Source organism: Thunnus maccoyii, chromosome 6, assembly GCF_910596095.1.
Source record: "Thunnus maccoyii chromosome 6, fThuMac1.1, whole genome shotgun sequence".
In the NCBI taxonomy this organism is placed as follows: domain Eukaryota; kingdom Metazoa; phylum Chordata; class Actinopteri; order Scombriformes; family Scombridae; genus Thunnus; species Thunnus maccoyii.
In genome coordinates, this window is record NC_056538.1 from 1,819,178 (window position 1) to 1,839,374 (window position 20,197).

General features: G+C 38.4%; 1 protein-coding gene across 1 annotated transcript in view; it reads right to left on the bottom strand.

Moving 5' to 3' along the window:
* The window catches only part of pipox (pipecolic acid oxidase), a 47,727-nt gene that overhangs the window by 11,183 nt on the left and 16,347 nt on the right, over positions 1 to 20,197 (bottom strand). Inside the window, exons 5-7 of the mRNA XM_042415346.1 lie at positions 12,062 to 12,214; positions 8,286 to 8,435; positions 5,439 to 5,514 (exon numbers count right to left, since the gene is read on the bottom strand). Coding sequence (XP_042271280.1) covers positions 5,439 to 5,514; positions 8,286 to 8,435; positions 12,062 to 12,214 — 379 coding nt within the window. The remainder of the gene's footprint in view (positions 1 to 5,438; positions 5,515 to 8,285; positions 8,436 to 12,061; positions 12,215 to 20,197) is intronic.

Below are 20,197 nucleotides of genomic sequence, written 5' to 3' on the forward strand. Positions count from 1 at the left end.
AGCTGTTTTATGTGCAACTTGGCTATCTGTCTTGCTAGCTTTTGGTGCGGTAGCTGACACCCCCGGCTAAGGGGGTTCCTGACTGACATCTCAAGCAGAGCTGACCAGGGAGATAGCCAGGGCATCTGACCGATGGTGCTGGCGATGACCCTTCTACAAGGGCCCTCCTTTAATCAGACAGTGGACATGTACATGATGTGTTGTTGAAGTTATCTGGTTAATTCAAATGCAGCACAGCCCAGAGCCAAAGCAACAAATGGGTGCTTAAAAGAAGGTTTGCTGATCACATAGACTGTTCACAAAGAAAACAAGTCCACCAGAGCTCACTGTACAAGTCAATCTAGGAGTTATTTTGAGGTGAGTCATTTTTCCCTGCTGCACCGCTACACTGGATCTTAGGGTTCCCCCACCGGACAAATCCCATCTTAACCCCTGCTTAGAACAAGAACCAGGGCCTGGAGAGTGATACACATATACTGCTGATATACTGTTTGCTACTAGCTACTTCTGGGTCTTTTGATAACTGTCATCTCCAGTATTTGCTTAGTATTTTCTACACAAGTGTGATTTTCAGGGGACTCACACCAACTGTCATTGTGTTTCTATTCATTCATTCTCAGCTGTGAGCAATTGACTGATTAAACCATCAGTTGTACAGCTGCGATGATCAGCCCACATTGTTGTAAAACCTCTTTTGTGTAAAGACCCGCGAGTCTACATGTGCAAGTCCACTGACAGGTGATCTTACCAGACCTCTTTTCCTAGCTTACCTAGTTTTCATCATCCTACTTTTTCCCCTTTTTGGCATTATGTGTTTCCAGAACACTTACATCATTCAAAGCAAACCTCGCCCCCATACCAAAAGTATATGTCATATTAACCTCTAGACTCTGGTTTGATTTGTACCTCAAAGGTCAATTATTCAAAGTAGCATGCCAAAGAGAAGAGTTCAAGCATCCCTTTCTCCTCCAAATGATTGATCTCGATTGTCCTCACATGGTTTTTGTCACCACCGCTTTGCTGATGATATTCTTCTTAATCTGTCTCCAAGACTGAACTCCTTGTGATCACAGTCTGTCCTTATATATTCAGCACAACTTCACTATCCAGCTCAGCTCTTCCTCGCTCTCTCGAACAGTCTGTTTTTATCTTCTACTTTATCCTATACTTCATTTTACTCATTTAAATGTGTCCTTTTATATTGCCTTATTTCTTTTATATCTTCTCTTTGTGTCTTTTGTGTCAAGCACTTTGACTTCCCTTGTTGTCTAAGGTCCAATGCTAACCCTTTATTAATGACTTATAACCATTTATAACTAAATGTTTCACACTTACTGATAAGTCATCAGTCCTGCAGTTTAAATGATTATGAATCATTAGTAAAGGGTTAACTGTCTGACATTTTCTGATAAGTCATCAGGTCTGCTGTTATATTTAATAAGTCATTAATGAAAATAAAGTCTGTAGTTACAAATGTTAATAAATCTTTAATAAATGGATTTCTGTCTGGATGCCCTGCAGCACTTTCCAGAAGGTAATTAGTTGAACAGTACATTGGGGGTGTTTTCCTGAAGAATTAAATAAAGCAAATGTTACCTTGGTATACAAAGGAGGGATTTTTCATAACCCAACCACAACCCAACCCAAAGATTATGCTTTTTTGCATAGGCTAAAGCTGTGGAATTAAAACTGTTAGAACTGACACATGAAGATGTCAATTCTAATAGATTTATTAGACTTTATTCCAGCATCATGCACTGTTCAAACAGCACAGTGCAACCATAAACAGATTCCTGGTGTGGGGTCAGTATTAGACAGAACAAGGTTGTATTCCCTGAGATTTACAGGACAGGAGCCTTATATTTATTTTATCATCTACAGTAGATTTGTGATTTATGTAAAAGTAGCAGAAGATTTATATAAACGTTTCCAGATTTGGTCCATGGGTCACTATTTGCCTACCACTGGTGTATAGTCTTGTTTGCTGTCTTCTCAGAGAACCTGTCTAGGGCCATGGATAAAATTCACTTCGGCCAGATATACGAGCTATCAAGCTTTTTTGTGTCTGTTTTTCAGGCACAGATGTGATGCATTCCACCCCAAACACGTGCTGTGTTTATCAAACAGGTGTTATGTCAGTATGTGTTTGCAATGTGCATCTCTCTCCTCATTCCAGGGAGGATCACACAAAGAAGGTGAGAAAAAAAAACAATTTTACCTATATTCTAAAGACATCTTAATGATAGCAGATAGTCGCACCACTACAATATCCAGATAGCTGCACTGTGTCAGTGATTTAAAAACTTTAAAAAAAATTATTAAATATAGACCTGTAACTAAACCAGATTCTCAAAGAAAAATAAAACAACAAATATTAATGGACACACGGATTTTTTAAGCAAACAAAAACAGTGTGGGGAGTTGTGGTTGGGTTCATTAAACTTGAATTTGAACCTGATGAATGCATTGTAAAATCACCACAGGATGCAACTGTGCTGCTGTCTGTTGATAAGACATTTATATTTATACATTTGACAACATTACAACAACACCTTCACCTCCACCTGCTGCTCAGAGTGCAGCACCTTCTCTCTGCCTTGTGTATGTTTTGTTGTTTGTCTCCCATTGAGAGTGACACAGACAACTTTATGGAGTCAAGATCACTAGGTTATCATTTATTTTCTAAACTTGGCTAACTCATAAAAATCACACTGCTGAACTGCACCTATGGGCTCTCCTTCATCTGCAGAATGCTCTTGGAGGTCAGTCCCAGACCTGGGGCCAGATGCATAAGACTCTGTGTAGATTCATAAGTAAAACTGTGTGCATGTACAAAGCCAGATATATGCATACGCATTTATAGATTTATAAAGCTGTATGCATGGTTCTGTTTTGTAAATCTTAGTCATTGTGGATCTAGGCACATGTGCACAAGCCTTATTTCCACTCCCACAGTTAGCCATAAATGGATGAAGACTCAACTGGAATTGGTGAATAGTATTTATTTTAAAAAGTGAGCAAAGTGTGTATGACATGACTGTGGAAATGTACATTGTCCTGAATTTATCAAGACAACAGGTAGACGTGGAGGACCAGTTGAGTTTGCATCAACTAGCAAATTAAGACAGGCCTTTATTTCTAATTTTCCCCATATTTTTTTTGGTTCCGTTTCTTTTTTCCTCTTCCTTTTCAGTGAATCCTTCTTGGACTGTGCTCTTACTCCTCTGACCCACACTGGACACAAACTGGTACCTCTGGAGCTTTTGTCTGTACTCCACACACACACATCCACAGCTTGTCTCACACACTCCTCTGTCCTGTTCACTGAGCACTTGCCTGCTTGGCTCCGTGCTCCTCCTGGGTGAGGAGGGAACAAGTGATGCTGATTCATTTGGCTGCTGCTCCTGCTGTTTTTGTGCTGGCACTCATCAGCACACATCTGGTGTACAAGGTGCCAGATACATTACTTCCTGCTCTTTGTCTTGTCGAGCTGTTGACATTTTCATTTTGACATCGACATTTTCTGCTTGACTCCATCGGCTCAAAATACGCACTGTTTGTGTAGTAGCTTTCTTTTTTAGGACCATCTTCATTGCATTTTGCCTTTTAACACATGATTGTGAAGATGAGAGCAACATACAGTTAATGTTTCAATTGTCTTTTTGCAGATCAGATTACAGAATACTGTGGTACATCAGCAGGCCAGCTTTCACTTCCATGATACATCCAGTACATGAGCTGTGGGATTGCTGTGCATGCTTTTGGCCAGCATTACAGAATATGGCGACAATAGACTACTGACAATTTCTTTGGGTGGCAAGAACTGAATTGTGACATGTGAAACCAACAGATGCAATAAAATAGTTGACATTTGTGGTCCCCAGAGAATTAATCCAAATGACTAATGAATGATCCAGGCTTAAAAGTCTGTTTTACACAGCCTTTTATAAAAATTAAATTTGGGCCTGTTTAATCAAATCTGGCATTAAGTTGGATTTATACTTGATGCAGAGCATTAACAGGAGACCTGTACTTAGGACATAGGTTTTGATTTATAGTTAAGAATCAGATTTCTCCCCTTGATAGAACCGCTGCAATGCTACACAGCTCTGCTATCAGGCTGCACAGTGATTTAATTAGCTCCACATATAACTATGTTAACATTTGTTCATTGACTTTGATATAGAGGAGCAATTGCAATAAAAACAGCTCCCCACAGTGTGTTTACATTCTTTCATTCACTGTGACAAAGATAACTTTGTAAGATGTATGTTACTGAAAAGCAGCAACTTTCCTCTCTTGTACAACTTCCTGAACATTGTCTTCACTATCAACAATGTCCAACAACATCAGAAACATTTTCATTTTTTCTAGGCATTCTTGCCTTTTATTTGACAGTCGACAGCGGATGACTGCTCCCCTGAATTTTCTCTTGTGCCAACATGAGGTTGGCATTTTTGTTTTTTGTAAGTGAAATGTCTCAACAAATATTGGATAGATTGCTATGAAAATTGCTACAGGCATTCATACTCCCCTCAGGATTAGTTGTAATTGCTTTGGTGATCCTGACTTTTTATTTATCCCCATTGTTTAAATTTGTCCAATAGCCTACTTGCAAAATGGACATTCCCATCAGCCTCAGCTCCAGGCTACTTTGTGTTTAGTGCTGAGTAGCAAATGTTACCATGCTAACGTGCTAACATCATCATAAACATTATACTTGCTTTGACATCAATAGGCTAGCATTATCATTATTGTGAGCATCCTGTTACATACAGTTGTACTTTGAGCTAAATGCTAACTACTAGTTCACAGAACAGCTAGCATAGCTGTAGACTCTAAGTCTTGTTTATATAACTGTACAGCTCTGACTCAGCGTCCTCATAATTGTTCTGCATGAATTTTCACAGCTGGAAGGCTGCTGGTTATTAGACTGCTGCCAGAAGTAAAGTAATTCTGTTGCTGACAAGTTCAACACTTGCCTCTTACACTTGTACTGCCCCAAAATATGTATAAACAGTGGTTATACAATTGAATTACATTTCACTCACTACTGTATATCTGAACAGGCTTTTTATGCTGTACATAACCACCAACTATATGTATATAAAGTAACATCATTTTTTTTTTTTTACCATTTAATATTTATCTTATCACTCCTTGCACTCTTCCCTTCTTTGTACTACTTGTATCCTGTTAACAGTTCACAGAAACAGTTTCAGAAGATTGTTGTTTTTTATTCTGTGTAAGTACATTGAGAGCCACTAAACTGGAGTCAAATACCTTGTATGTGTAAACATGGCCAATAAAGATTATTCTAATTCTGATTGTTTTGAAGTGAGATAATCCATCCTAGCACACACGGCTTGTCATAGATGATCCCTTACATAGATTTTTTGCATTTATTTGAAGTTGTTTTGTGTTGTACTGTGTTGTACCTGAGAATCCTGCTCCAATCACAATGTTGCTGTGGGTGGGGTGGCAGTCAAGCACAAAATGACGGTCTGGTGTGAGCTGCAAAAACAACAACAAAACATGAAGAGCCAGCGATCTACAAAATTCATATTATAGGGTAGAGATTCTAGGAGAAACGGATTCACTCTGAGCAAGTTGTCAGTTTTAAGCTTTGATTGCAGACCTGCTGGTTTGAAAAATATAAACCTCAGGTTTGGAGCGACTGGCTCCAAAAGCATTGACTCTGGGTCAATGCTTTTGTCTGATAAAAGCAATGCAGCTTTGGCACATTTAGTCAAAATGTGCTGCAGCCTTCTTTCTGCTGCCTCTTCATTCCACTGTATGGAGAACTGATGGATGAACAGAGGAGGACACATGCACTCCTTCTTCTATACAGCCATGTGGCATTTGGAATTGTTCTTGTCATAGTCTTTGTGGAAAATGTGTTTAAAATGTTATGAACTAGATGAAATAATCTATCATAGAATACATAATAACATCTGACATAGGGCACCATATTACCACAACTGTAGGGACACATGTAATTGAACACTCTCTCCTTTTTTAGGAATCACTGGTAATGGAACAAAACACATGCTGTTAAGTGAGAAAAGAGCGTGACTGTCAGGATTTTCAGGGGCATTGGACAAGGTCACAGAAATTATGTTTTCCTACAGCTTCAGTATGTGATTGTGGTAAAAGCAGCTTGCTGTGTTGCTGGAGGGCAGAGTGGCTGCACAACCCCCCCACCCCTACAACACACACGGGCACATGCACACACAGTTCTGTATAGCTGAAACAGAATCTAACCTCTGTGAATGGCACTGGAGAGTGACATCGACAGTAAATTAAATACAGACAGCCAGCAACTTTCACATTTTGTAGAAACAATTTAACAGTCCAACATCAAACTTTGAACACATTATTAACTCTACTCACTGGCTGCTTAAAGAGCAAGACTTGACACATTGTGGACACAGAATAGAGCAGCACATCAAATGTGAAATGTCAAATCCTACCTACTCTTCCACATGGCTATCTTTTGTCTCAAAACGCCATCAAAACTATGATCAGGCTAAGTCAGCTGAGAATAGATGCTGCCTGAAATGCTTGACTTTGGGATGAGGAGATGCTTATTGACAGCCTGTTGGCTGGTCAAAGGTCTGAGTTGACTGCTCATGGAAAACTGGATGCTGTGCGGCCAAAGACGGAGTAGTTTTTTTCATCAGCTACTATAATAATAAATGATAAGGAAAGTGATTTCGTAAACCCATTTATATGATTATATTGGACCAATGCTATTCACCAATAATTCTACTGTATCTCACCTCGTACATGGTCACATAGTTTAGTAATTAATGTTACACAACAGTGTTTGCACTGCAGTGTGTCTCAAAAATAAAACATGAGATGCTACTTTTGCTAAAAAGAAAGTTGGAAAAGAGGCTATGATGAGCCCTGCTAACCCGACGTCTCCTTCATAAGAAATCAGAATATTGAGTTATAACTGACTAGTCTGATGTGTGCTGAGGTGTGTGTGGTTATACTGTAGCAGCCTGGTGATATCTGGTGATTTAATGAAGGTTAACACAGTGAATGGCTGTGCATAACAGCACTGCGCTCTGGCATGACACTTCTCAGATGCTGCAGAGATTTAATGAACTGAAGGAGAAGCTTTTCATACAGTATAAAGCAGCTGTGGACAACAGATACTGTAAGAATCACTCACATTCATTTATAGATCAATGCAGACTAATTTACTGACATTCCTGCTTTAACCACATTAAATGTTACTTTCTGTGCCGATTTTAGTCGGAGTTTTTAACTGAAATATTTTAGTCACATTTTAAGCATTAATCCATTGTTGCAACACATCTGCAGCAAATTTTTAGTTTGATCCTGTTGATAAAATGAACACAGCAGCAGCACATTGACATTGCGCCACAAATAATAAACATGGTTCTGGGACATCTGTTTTCAGGGCAGCGTTCAGGACCAAGTTTCCACCAAAATGCAACAACTGTCTTTGTACTGCTTCATTTGAATGAACCTCCCACTTGTCTGTGCCTCTCCTCCCACCTGTGCACCATGCCCTCTGCGCTGGTCACCAGAATACAACACAGACGCACAAAGCGAGTCAGTCGCATTATAGCCTATGAAGCATATAATATTCCATAACCAGCCCAGCCATAAAAATGATTTGTTAAATACTTACTCTACAATCTAAACAAACAGGTGAACATGACTCTGAACAAGAAAGGGAAAGCATGGAGGAGGAGGAAGCAGGAACCAGCACAGATCCAATTAGAGGTGTGTGCACTATTGAATATCATTGTGTGACTGTGAAGTAAATTAGAGCACAATACATCATTCATATGATCAGGTTGGACTACTTCATTCAAGTTATTTATTGGTTTCAATTCTGCATTTTGTAGGCCAACAAAAATGGATTAGAATCATGAATTGACCCAAAGCTTTAAAGAAACATCAATTAGATTTTTTGGCCATATCGCTCAGCCCTAATTAAAACATGTTAATGGTCCCTATGTGTTGTCTTTAATCAACAAAATGCAAGTATTTGAAGTTTTTCTTTTGCTTTCCTGTAAAAGAAGTAAAATGGCACTCATGCCTCTTTCATACGCAACACTTAGGTTCATTATTGACTCATTGGATTTAAATAACTTGAATTAAGTTTATCCCATGAAACATTTACTGAATTTTCCCGACTAACTCACAGAATTAATCAAATTCCTTCGTTCTTCAACTCAACTTAGACACTTCATGTATTGAGATAACCATTATGACCACTGTTTTGGAATGTTGATACTAACCGTATACATGCAGCTCTCCACCACGGCAGGTTCAGGATCCAGAGCAGGTAAACAGCGGGCAACGTAGCGTTGGAGGATGTCGATATCAGACCTGTCTGTCTGTTTGTCTCTCTGGTCTGGGTCTGTCTCACTGCCCATATGGTAGCATATCTACACACACACACATTCACATCAGAACTGTTAACGCTACATGAAGCAATGGAACAACCCTGTGTACTTTTAATGAATAACAAGCAGGGAGGGCCATCTTCATTCATGGTATATGTGCATATTAATATTTTTGAGTTTCTGTAGCTTTGTTATTGCATGATTATATTTATGTGTAGCATCAATTCTGTATTTCACAATTTAGCATTTAGTAATCCAGAATCTATGTTAAATTTCTGCCTTGATGTTTACTGGTACCACTGCCATCAGTGGTAACTCCAACAGACACAGCTTGGGCCTCCTCAAGCACATGTCCACTGCAAACACTCTCGTTCAAAGGAGCAGGTGCACCCTGAGCTGTTTACTTAGGTTACTGTCTGCCATTCAACAGCGCCTGCTGATGATTATCATATCATGAAAAGAAACCCACTTCATCTTTTAAAAAAGCAATCAACCCTTTAAGCAACTGATTCTTTAACATTGCAATAATTTATTTATTTATTTATTGGTCACTAGTGTGCAGCGGAACAATCTGAAAATACAACACTGACATATTATCACCTATAAGGTTCTTGGTCAATGTGTTAGCAAACAGTAGCCACATTGGCAGACATATTTCCAAAACAATAACAAAATTGGACTTTATATAATATACAGTATATTGCGTATATTGTTTATTATTGTGCAACTTTAAATAACATCTGTACAAAATGCCAGTTCTTTGTGAGATGAACATAGGTGATATATGTGTGTACACATAAGTCACATTTGGTATATACTGATTGATTTTTTTGGTTCAATTTGAAAGCTGTAAGGGAATGTAAATGTGATTTTAAAAGAAAAATCTTTTTAAGTAAAGGCTGAAGGCTGCTGGGTCTCAATGATGAAGTTCTATTTTAAGGGGCAATCTGTGATTGAAATATAAACAGGTCTTTTATTACAAGAAGTAACTTGAAAGAAATAACATTTAAATTACTGTTTTCTCATTTGTTTACATCTCATATTTGTAACATAATAGAATAATCCATATTTTCAATTCATTTCATTTCAGTGATGGAAATCATAAGATGTGCTTAAATGAAAAAAAAAAAAGGTGGACGTTGAGTTAAGATTGTTTTTGTTGAAAATTTGATTCTGAGAAAGAATTAGAAAAGAAAAACGTATACTATAACTCATATTCTTACACAAGGTGCTCATGTTTGGTTAGATACATGAATATATTGGAAATTAGAATTTTGGTCAGCAAAAATGTGGTAAATGGATTGTGCCTTTAAACTGTGATACAGGTTCATGATATCAGCAATCTTTTATTTAAACAGGTTCAGTACACATGCTGTTTTACACCTGTTTATTGCTCACACAGAGAACCCATGCAGCTGATTAATTTCAATCAACCCTGCCTTTTTAGTATGATAAGGACAGCTTTATTGATTCTGCAGATGTGTCAAACCTTTCATACTGGCAATTAATAATAAATAGAGGCTCAGCAGTCACAGCACTTAGAATAATGTCAAATGGCAGAACTATTTTACATGTCTGGGAACCATGTTGTTGACAATGAATCTATCCATTATAGAAAGAAATCTTGTATATATTTAATTTGTGCAAAGCAGTTTTGTGACTATGTTAAGTATTTATGGAGTTCAATATTTTGAATTAGTTTCTATAGGCAGAATACTGTACAGGCTATAGACTGAGAATCCCACAGCTCTGTTTAAGCAGCATTGAATGGGACAGTATTTCGGTTTAGAAGTTAATTGGATAATGTTTCATTTAAAGAAGAAGTAACAAGGAAAGAAATGACATGTTTCATGTATCTCTGCCATTTGTTTAGGCTCCTCTTGCCAGCTTAAAAGGTAAATGACAAAAGAGGAAGAGGAGTGACTGTCATGCACACACTCCAAACTTCCAAAGCTGCTTTTATGTGCTGCTCCTGTCAGCCAGGTCTGACACATACAGTCTCACCCAGAGACTAGAGGCACAGTGAGCGGGCTGTGGGATTAAAAGAAGTGCAGTTTTCATTTTTTCTGCAGGATTTTCTGCTTTAGAAAACTTTCTGACAAGTCCACACAGTAACAAATACAAATATAGAGTAATTACAAATATCTTTTCTGCTTTGTTTTGAGATTTCTGTCAAACTATGCTGTGGTCCAAATGTTGGACAGTAGCCTTGGTGACTGTGTCTCAGAATGAATAATGCGATGTGGCATCACCATCTGTCCCCCCCTCTCTTCTGTGCATGTGGTCTGCTATTAGGCTGTGCGCTCCCGCTGGCCCACCATAATGCCCAAAATAGAGATGTGCCATCAAATGACACCAAACCCAGCACAACTCCCACAAATAATGATGTTGAGGTGAGATAAATCACATTTTACAGTTGACTTTGCAGCAGTGTTGTCATTCCAAAGCGAACAGCTCTGTTTTGGAGGCAATTGACTTTAAACCAACCCTTTTCTTGCAGGGTTGTGGAGAGGAGGCAAGTTGCAAACACTATTGGTCCAGAAATAATTAAAAAATAAGAAAATAAGAAATAAGAAGAAACATAAATCAGAGTGTGAACAAGACACTATTATTTTGGCCTAGAAATGCATGCTCTTCAAGAAAGGAAGAAAATCAAAAAGCAGGGATGTCTCTTCATTTTGAATTAGCATCTTGTAATGATGAAAAAATCTCATCATTACAAGATATTGGTTTCATAATGATGACAGAGTTCTATAATTACGAGATGGCAATTCATGATTATCAGATTTGAAAGAAATTATTCAAATGCTTCAGCCTGATATAATATTATTAAAAGAGGAGAGAAAAATTCTAGAAGAAGAATTACTGCATAAAGGAGTATGGACTAAATTCTTGTTATTACTGTGTGTTACAAATACTGTAAGGGAACTAATTTAATCTAATTATGTTTGTGTTGCCCTTTGGATTGAATACATAACATAACAGATGTGGAATAATGATACGGTGGGGGTTAATGAATTGTAATCAACTGAAAAGCACCACAGTCACAAATGCACATAATTTAATGTACTGCCATCATTAATTACGGTGGTGCTATGACAGGTCAAAATATCTGTGGTGAAGAAGGTCTATTTCACTCAGGCCTGCTGCTGACTCTTGTGTTTAACTTTTGCAAGTCCAAACAAGCAAGTCTGTAGCAGCAAAACATTTCATTGCTTTTATGTTTTCAATTTCATTTTTCCATTTAATATACTATATTAACAAAAAACGAATAAAGAAAAACCACCAACACATCTGAAAATGTATGCCTATGGTTTGGAATATGCTGCATCACAAAATTATTTTATGGTTATAAGACAACACATGCTTTGGTATTTTACAATATCACATTGAATAAGCAATGCTCCAGTATGTGTATGTACTTTAATTTGAGAAAAGCAGCATTTACTTCCGTGCACACACACAGCACTGGTTTAGTTGCTAATGTCAAATAATGAAGCCAAATGATCGGATAAAATTAGATGAAATCTACTTAAAATCACATTTAAAAAAAAGATCATTAATAAAGCCTTCTTTATGTGATAATGCTATGAATATTTAAGGGATCTGCACATAATCTAGTTTCTCTTTTCTAAAATCATACTGTAGGGTCCCGTACAGTGACGTACCTTAACCAGGCCTGGGTACTCATTGGACGGGAGGCCGTAGATGTGCTCGTTGGACTCCTCTCCCTCTGTCAGTAAGAAGCAGGGAAAGCGCCGCTTCACGTTGTATGATTCAGGAACTTTCTCTTTCCAGTAGCACACGTTGATCTTTACCACCTACAGTAATGAAACCAGGAACACCATCAGTAACGAGCAAGGTTAAACCAATTTGATGGTTAAACTAGTATACCATTTTGGCTATGTAAAGGGGTTTTTACAATGGGTTTTTACATTTACCTTTTACCTTTTATATTACACATGTGTATATATATATATATATATATATATATATATATATATATATACACTGTAACAAATTTCCCTGTAAAATGACCTTAGATTTTTTTTTACCATTTTTTCACAGTGTCACTACCGTAACTTATTTTAACAGTTGATTGCTGCAAAAGTCATAACAGTATTCTGCTGTAGATGGTGAGGTTTACAGTTTGATACTCTAGCTAGGCCTGCAGTAGTATAATGTTTTTTACAATGTTGCTATTGTAATCTATATGCACAATTTCTTACTGTAAGTATTACAATACAACGACTGAAAAGTTTTTCTTCTTATTCATATTAATTATAAATTGCAGACATATACTGTAAATAACAATGTGTCTTTAATCTCAATAGTCCAGTAATGAGATCAGCTCAGTTTTCGTTTAAAAATGCATAACCCTTAAAGTTGCAATACACAACATTCAGCCACTAGATGTCGCACTATAGCAACAACATCTCAGACCAAAACAAACATTTGTGTCATTTACTGACTAAAGTTGGAAAAAAAAGAACACCAACAACTCACAAAACTCAGATCAAACTGTCAAACTAGGCAGATTCTGTTACTTCATTGCCTATTTCTCGCCTCAAATGTTTTCAGAATCATATTTTAGTGGACTATTTAGCTGTGATTTCAGAAAGGCTGTGACGTGGCCGCCATCTTTGAAACAGATGTGGAGAACACAGAGGGGTTCACATGCACTCGCATGCATGCGTGGCCGGTGCTGCTACCAAAACAAAGAACATAGAAGCTCAGATAACCAGACACACAGAGGGAGTGTGACTTCATTCACTGCTCAGGTCACCATTACTCCACTATATCTTTACATAGCAAATAGTTGTTTGCTGATATCCAGTGAGGCTCAAAGTCATTTATTACACCTTTAACATCTAGCACAACAGAGGATGAGACAAGTGACAGCTTAATGGGTCTTTATTCAGAAGCTTTCAAATATGCCAAGTATATTCAAGTATGTGTGTTTGAAAAAATAATTCTCAAGGTTCATGCCCTTTCACAAGGGGTCAATGTAAATCTGTTAATTATAATATATTGAGCTGCGAGTAAAACTTAGTCGTGAGTCTAAACAGCAACTGCTTTGAAAAGTACTGATTCAAAAATATAAAAGCACAAATAAACAGATTGCAGGATACACAATTTGTAATGCCTTCAAATGTCCTCTGTTATAATTGGCAGAAGGTCGGCATCCAAGCTTCCAGGCTCACAGCTCACTGAGTAAGAAAGAACCAAGACTGAAAATCAAGCACAAAGCGATAGAAAGAGAAATGAAACAATTGAATGGCAGAAAGAAACATTTTAAACAAGGACACCTAACTTACCTTTATGAAGTGACGTCAAGTTCTTCAGAGAGTGGTGACGAGGATTCACTGTGAGCTTGTTTGTCTTCTTACGCATTATTTTCCCTGGCTGGCCTCTGTTCCCCTCTCAAGGTTAATCACAATGAAGTACCTGAAAACAACACATAACAAATCAGCTATTATGTCCCAGGTTTTAGTACAGCTTGGCAACAAACTACAGTATCTTTGCAGCAATCTAGCTACAGCTTAGAAACACACTTGGGTTGAGCTAAGATAACCAATATAACCACTCTGTCTTTTGGGGCTCAGCAGCCCCAACATATCTTAACTCAGTTTGGCTACATATTTGAATAAACTTCAATTGTTATATGCTTTATATAGAAAAGGCTTTGAGCATGTGTTTGTGATGTAATCCTAGCACCTTGAACTGAAATCAAATTGTGATGTAATTGTAATGTTACTATGAATATAAATTCATTTTTGAGATACCTTGTCAAAAACGTCAGTGCTGGTGGCAACACCTGAAAGGTCGAGGGTTTGCCAAATCATTAGGGATTATCCTCTGAGGCTTATGAAAATCTGTACCAAATGTCATGGAAATCTAGAGAGTAGTTCTTGAGTCTGCAGAACCTCTGATATGATGGATGTAATATCAATAATTATAAATTAATTGTAGAATTGATCGGTAATACATTGGATGTAAGAAGCACTAAACTTGAATGAATACACACTGGCACAAAATTGGCAGATTGGTGTTAGCACTGAAAACCAAAGCACGTACATACCACCATCTACTCCATCCTCATCATTTTTTTCTGTCTAATAAAAGTGCAATTACAAAAGTAGCTCCTCTGTGCTGAAGTGAGAATTAGGATTTAATGAAATGTACACATGATTGTACAAATGACATCCATCTTAACGGTGGCAATAATAAGGACATATTGTTCAGGAGCTTTCAGTGTAATGAACTAACCGGCCATGCACTCATTCCCAGGAACCATAAAAATTCAGACAGCAGCGCTCTGGCGAGCCAATGAGCTCAGAGCCTGTGCTTTTCTACCAGTTCACTCAGGCATGGCATTCCCCAGGCCCCCCAGCCTGCTGCTAGCCTGAATAATGCAATTCCAATATCAACTCCAATTCTCCACTCTAACAGCTGTCTGCTTGTTTTCCCATCACCTTCTCTTTTCAAGCTTTGTGGCGTATTGCAAGATGGAAAAGACTGCCTTGCTGACTAAGGCCTCTGAGCTGTTTAAATATGGAGTAGTAATGCTTTTGTTTCTGGTTAAGCATGAGAGCAATAGCAACATCTCCAGGTGGGCATTTAGAGGGTAGGAAGGGCAAGATCCCACTGGTGAAGAGAGAGTTGAAGCTGCAGTACAGGGTTTGATAACATACAGTTGAGGTATTGCTGTGAAATGTGGAGCTGACTGTACATCTGGGGCCAGATGTATAAACAATACGTACATATAAAAACTCCACACATAAACTGGTATTCATAATAAGAGACATTGTGCAGTGTAAGCTTACTTGAGACCATGCCTACACATTGTATTACATATCAAATGTTATAGGATTTAATGAAGTGGAAACGACACATATGTCAGAGATCTAATCTAATAATAAAACATTATTCCATTAGGTTGTTGACAAATTTCACAGATTGTGTATAATTATTTTCAGTTATACACTGATCTGCCAGTCTAAGGAGAATTGGCTAAAAGGGATGGCAATATCAGTCTGCCAGATGGTCCAGCTCTCAGGTCCAGACTGAAACATCTCAGCAACTGCTGGATCTATTTGCTCAACATTTGATTTAGACATTCATGTCTCTAAAGGATGAAGCCTGGAGGATCTATTGCCATCAACAGGTCAAAATTCTCATTTATCCAGTCAAATATTAAACATGTATATGGTGGATTGACACAGAATTCCTCACAGACATTCATGGCTCCCACACAACATATCCTAATGTGATGAATCAGATGACTTTTTCTCTAGTGCCACCACATGGTTGACACTCGTTTTGAGTGAAATGTCTCAACAACTATTGGTTGAATAGCTGTGATATTTGGTACAGACATTAATGTCCCCTCACAGGATAAATTGTAATAACTTTAGTGATCCCCCAGCTTTTCATCTTGTGCCACCATCAAGTAGATTTTTCAGTTTTTCCAATTTGGCAAAACTATACATTTCCTTTAGCCTCAGCTTTAGGCTACTTTATGTTTGGTGCTAATTAGCAAATATTAGCTTCTTTGCATTCCTTTTATTGAAAAGTCTAAAGACTGGTGGAGCAGACATTTAATGTGGCTTGTAGAGTGTTGTGGCTTTACGCATATTCCTCTTACGCATGCAGAGTTTTATCCACATTGCCAATTGCCCACCCTGTTTGTCCACAAACTACGAAATGGATCATGAAAGCAAAATTGGTTGAGCCCTTTCACATTATAATGGTTCCCATTTTTGCAATTATTTTGCTAGTCTTCCTAAACTTTACATTTTCTGTGTTAGTATCATAGACTGTATATAAAGATGGACGTCATGACAGCTCCCCAAAAGTGAAGCCAAAACATCTCAATTGTCCCCTGTTGGCTGGCTGCAGTATAGGTCATAAGTCCCGCCCCCTCCATGTTAGCGGATGGGACATGAGCCAAACTAAAAATTCAAAGTATACGTCAAATAAATTTTTCCCAAAGATGGTTTCTGTCATTTCAGGTAATTCTTATCATGCTGATGTTTGTCCAAGTGCTCATTTTCCTTTTAAGTTTGCTTTTAATTAGTTATTTGACGATATAGAAAGGGGGTCTGACGTCATGATTGACAGTTGTGACAGCCGCTCTCAAGCCTCCCGTGGAACATGCCCCCTCAGCCATTCCGCATGGCGTCATCCTGCCGCCCAATTCTACTGCACATGACGTCACACAAGGAAGATGGCAGCTCCCAGAAAGGAGATATTTTGGCTTCACTTTTGCATAGCTGTAGGAAGTGGAGACGCGTCGTCCATATTTATATACAGTCTATGATTAGTAACATGCTAGTAAGAACAAGTGTGGCATTTACCTTTTGGTTGTAACATTTTAGGGAGAAAAAATGTTGCCTGCTTAAACAGCCATCATGGGGTGCTCACAATCTGCTCACAAATCACAAAAAAAAAAATACTTTAGAGGTCCATTTAACACAGTATATTCCTTAGTGTTGATGTGCAGTAAAATATCACACAGTGAAGTGCATGCTAAAGTGTTAGCAATTAAATTTTGCTTTTAGTGTCATTTGACATGTATGTTAAAGTTCTAAAAAATCCAAATTTAGATCACATTTATTCATCATTTTTTGCAGTCAAAAATAATGTCAATGTGTTTTTAAGCTATTGTTTATAATTTTTATTAATCAAAGGAAGGAAAATGGTCTCTGGGAAAAAAATCAGGAATGGGTGTGTTGATGTCTGTGTTTGATTGACAGCAACTGGCAGTGTGAATGCTGGTGTTACACTGTAGGGAACGAGAGACAGTAAACAAATTGCTGTACCTACAAGTCATGAGCAGACAGTGTGTTGTTAGCAGTGGTATTGAAGAGTAAGAACCACAGCAGCATCTAAGGGGTCTGAAGTGACATTTGCAGGTACGTTTACATGCCATAATGTGCTGCAGCTGAGCATCTAAACAGTGATCTAGCCTGCTAACTGACATTAGTGGTGCACCTTTCACCAGTGAATGTTTCACTGTGTCTCATTTTGGATACTTCCATTAGTACACTTCCATGTAGTACACTTGTCTCAAATCAAACATGGCTGTTTTGCACTCACTGGAAATGTCGCAACATTTGACAACTTCTTCTTCTTCTTCTTTTTAATGACGAATTGCAGCTGGCGGAGCATAATTGCGAATATTTGACTGTGATTGTCGCCCAACAAAATCTGTTGGCTTGTTTGCTCTCTTGACTTCAATTTAATTTTATTAAAAATGAACATGCTTTTACTTTTACTTGCTGGTGTGTGCCCCCTGTTTCATGCAAGGTGGAAATCCGGCCGCCATCTGCACCGATATGTGTCCTCCTTCTGCTAGCTAAAAACGTACTGGTATGTTGATTTACATAGATTTTGTTGTGATCTATGGAGCCCATAGACTAGACTATTGTTGTGCAGCATTACCCTTAAGTCAAACTTACCTAATAAACAAACCATCATCTCAAGTTGTAATTGTCTGTGCTCTAGCTAGGCTGATCATTACATAAAAGCACATAACAGCATAACAATGTATATATAGGCATCAGAATACATCTACAGTTATGCACTATTGTTTGATAGTAACTTGCTGTAGTCATGCAAAGTGCAATGCAATAGAAAACACAAGACTAACATTAAAATAAATTTAATAGAATTTTATCTAAAGAGGTTGATGTACTATGTCTTGTAATTTTCTTTCTTCAGCCCCCAAAACCCAAGCAGTACTGCCAGCTGAATGATACTTTGATGGTCAAAGAGACCTGAGAGTGGACTTCCATCTCTCCTGGGTATCCTTCAATGCTGTAATGGCTGTCCTCAGCACGACATGTGACCATGGCTGGGGACCCATCATTGAAGCCCTAGTCTTCCTAATTTGGATGGCCAGTAGTATCTCATATTGTGTTGCGGCCAGAGCCTTTGATATGCTCCGAACCACTGTGCACCTGGCAGTCCACAAGACCAGCGGGTAAGTCCTCTCTGTCATCCGTCTTCCATCTAAGGGCATTAAGACTTTGTCTTAATGCTTTTAATATTTTAAATGTGCTATACAAATAAACTTGCCTTGCTATACCATGTGAGTGAACATTTATTTGTGATTTACTAAAGATCTAGAGTAAGAAGAATAACAGACAGAGCAGAAAATGAGTGTTTTTTTAAATGATTTGTTTAGTCATTTCTCGTGGAATGCCAGGAAGCGCTCCTCTCTAGCAAAAATCTCCTTGTTTCTCCTCTGCTCCCGCTCCCTCATCTCTTTAAAAACCGTTCCTCCCTCTCTACAGCCTCACGTTCTCTCCTCCGTCTCAGCTGCCTCTATGGCTCTGGTCTCCTCTCTCTTTATCGCGTTCACCTCCATCTGTCTGAGCTCTAGCTCATTCCTCTCCCTCACCTGCAGATCCCTTAAAACCTCCACGACATCCACCTGCTGCCTTTTTGGAGTGGATATCATGAATGTTGTGGCTGTCCTGTTCTGGGGTCACCACAGAGAGGGGTTCAACCACCACCACATCCTGGGAAGATGAGGAAATGAGGACAGGTGACGTTACCAATGTCCTGCCCCCAATTGCCTCATCGATCAAACCGTACCACTTCCACGATAGGGCATCGGTTGAAACCCCCTCTGTGCTGACCCCAGTTTTGGGTCACTTCAGGTCCTGTGGAGCAAGGACAGCAAAAATCAGAAAAACACTCCGGTTTCAGATCAAACATTTGAAATGTCATTCCTTGCACATTCCCTACAGTATTCAGTGTTCACCCTATGATTTTTGTTCAGCAGCAGTGCTGTTGCACTCAATAGAAATAGGAAATAGTCTAAAATATGTGACGTAAAATGAGCATTGTACACTGAGTGTACACCAAACATCATGAATAATAAACTATGAGAAATTTCAACAGTGGTGCTCCTAATTCAGTATTGGCAGTCCGCCACTGCTGTTGAATGCATAAAGGAGAAACACGGGTATTACATTTCCTGGGGCTACTAACTACTTGTACCAGAAAAAAGTAAGGTAAGGTAAAGTTACCTCTTCATCAATTCAAACAATAATTAACAACTTTTCACATCCTTAGGGCTGATTATCTCACAGGGATAGTGATGTATGAAAGTCAACTAAGCTTATATTTCTGTTTAAGGTTTTGAGGTTTGTTTTTTAACAGAGGCTGGGGTCACCCTCCCTTCCAGGCCTTGACCAGCAATGTACATTCTGACTGAAATACAATTGGATCACAACAATGGAATGACACTCCATACAGTAACATCAATGTATAGAGACCAGTATGGAGGAATGTAGAAAAGGTGTCATATGATAGTGTATAATGATAGCTAGATATGATATGATAACAATTCACCTACCCTCATCCATTCACAGCAGCATTCTGCCTCCCCGAGAACAAGGAGGTGTAGGCAACCCACCACAAAATAAGGGACCTCATGTCCATCCCTAATAAGACCAGAATATATATAGACATCAGATCAAAACAGAAACACAAAACTGTTGAAATATACTGCTGATATGGTGTAGTGTCCATGGCTCATACTGGCTCTACCACCAGCTGATCTACCGAACTAACGCTAGCTGCTGCATTTTGCAAATATTTATAACTTGTCAAGCATCTGACCACCAATCTAATACTAAAATCTTCTACAGTGAAGACAACACAGAAACACCAAACATACGCCACAACACATGTAATGTCAATGCCTCATTAAAATGTGCGGTTGTAGCTAGCTAGCTAGCTTTCACATTATCCTTTGCAGTACCAAATCATTACAGACTGCTAATTAA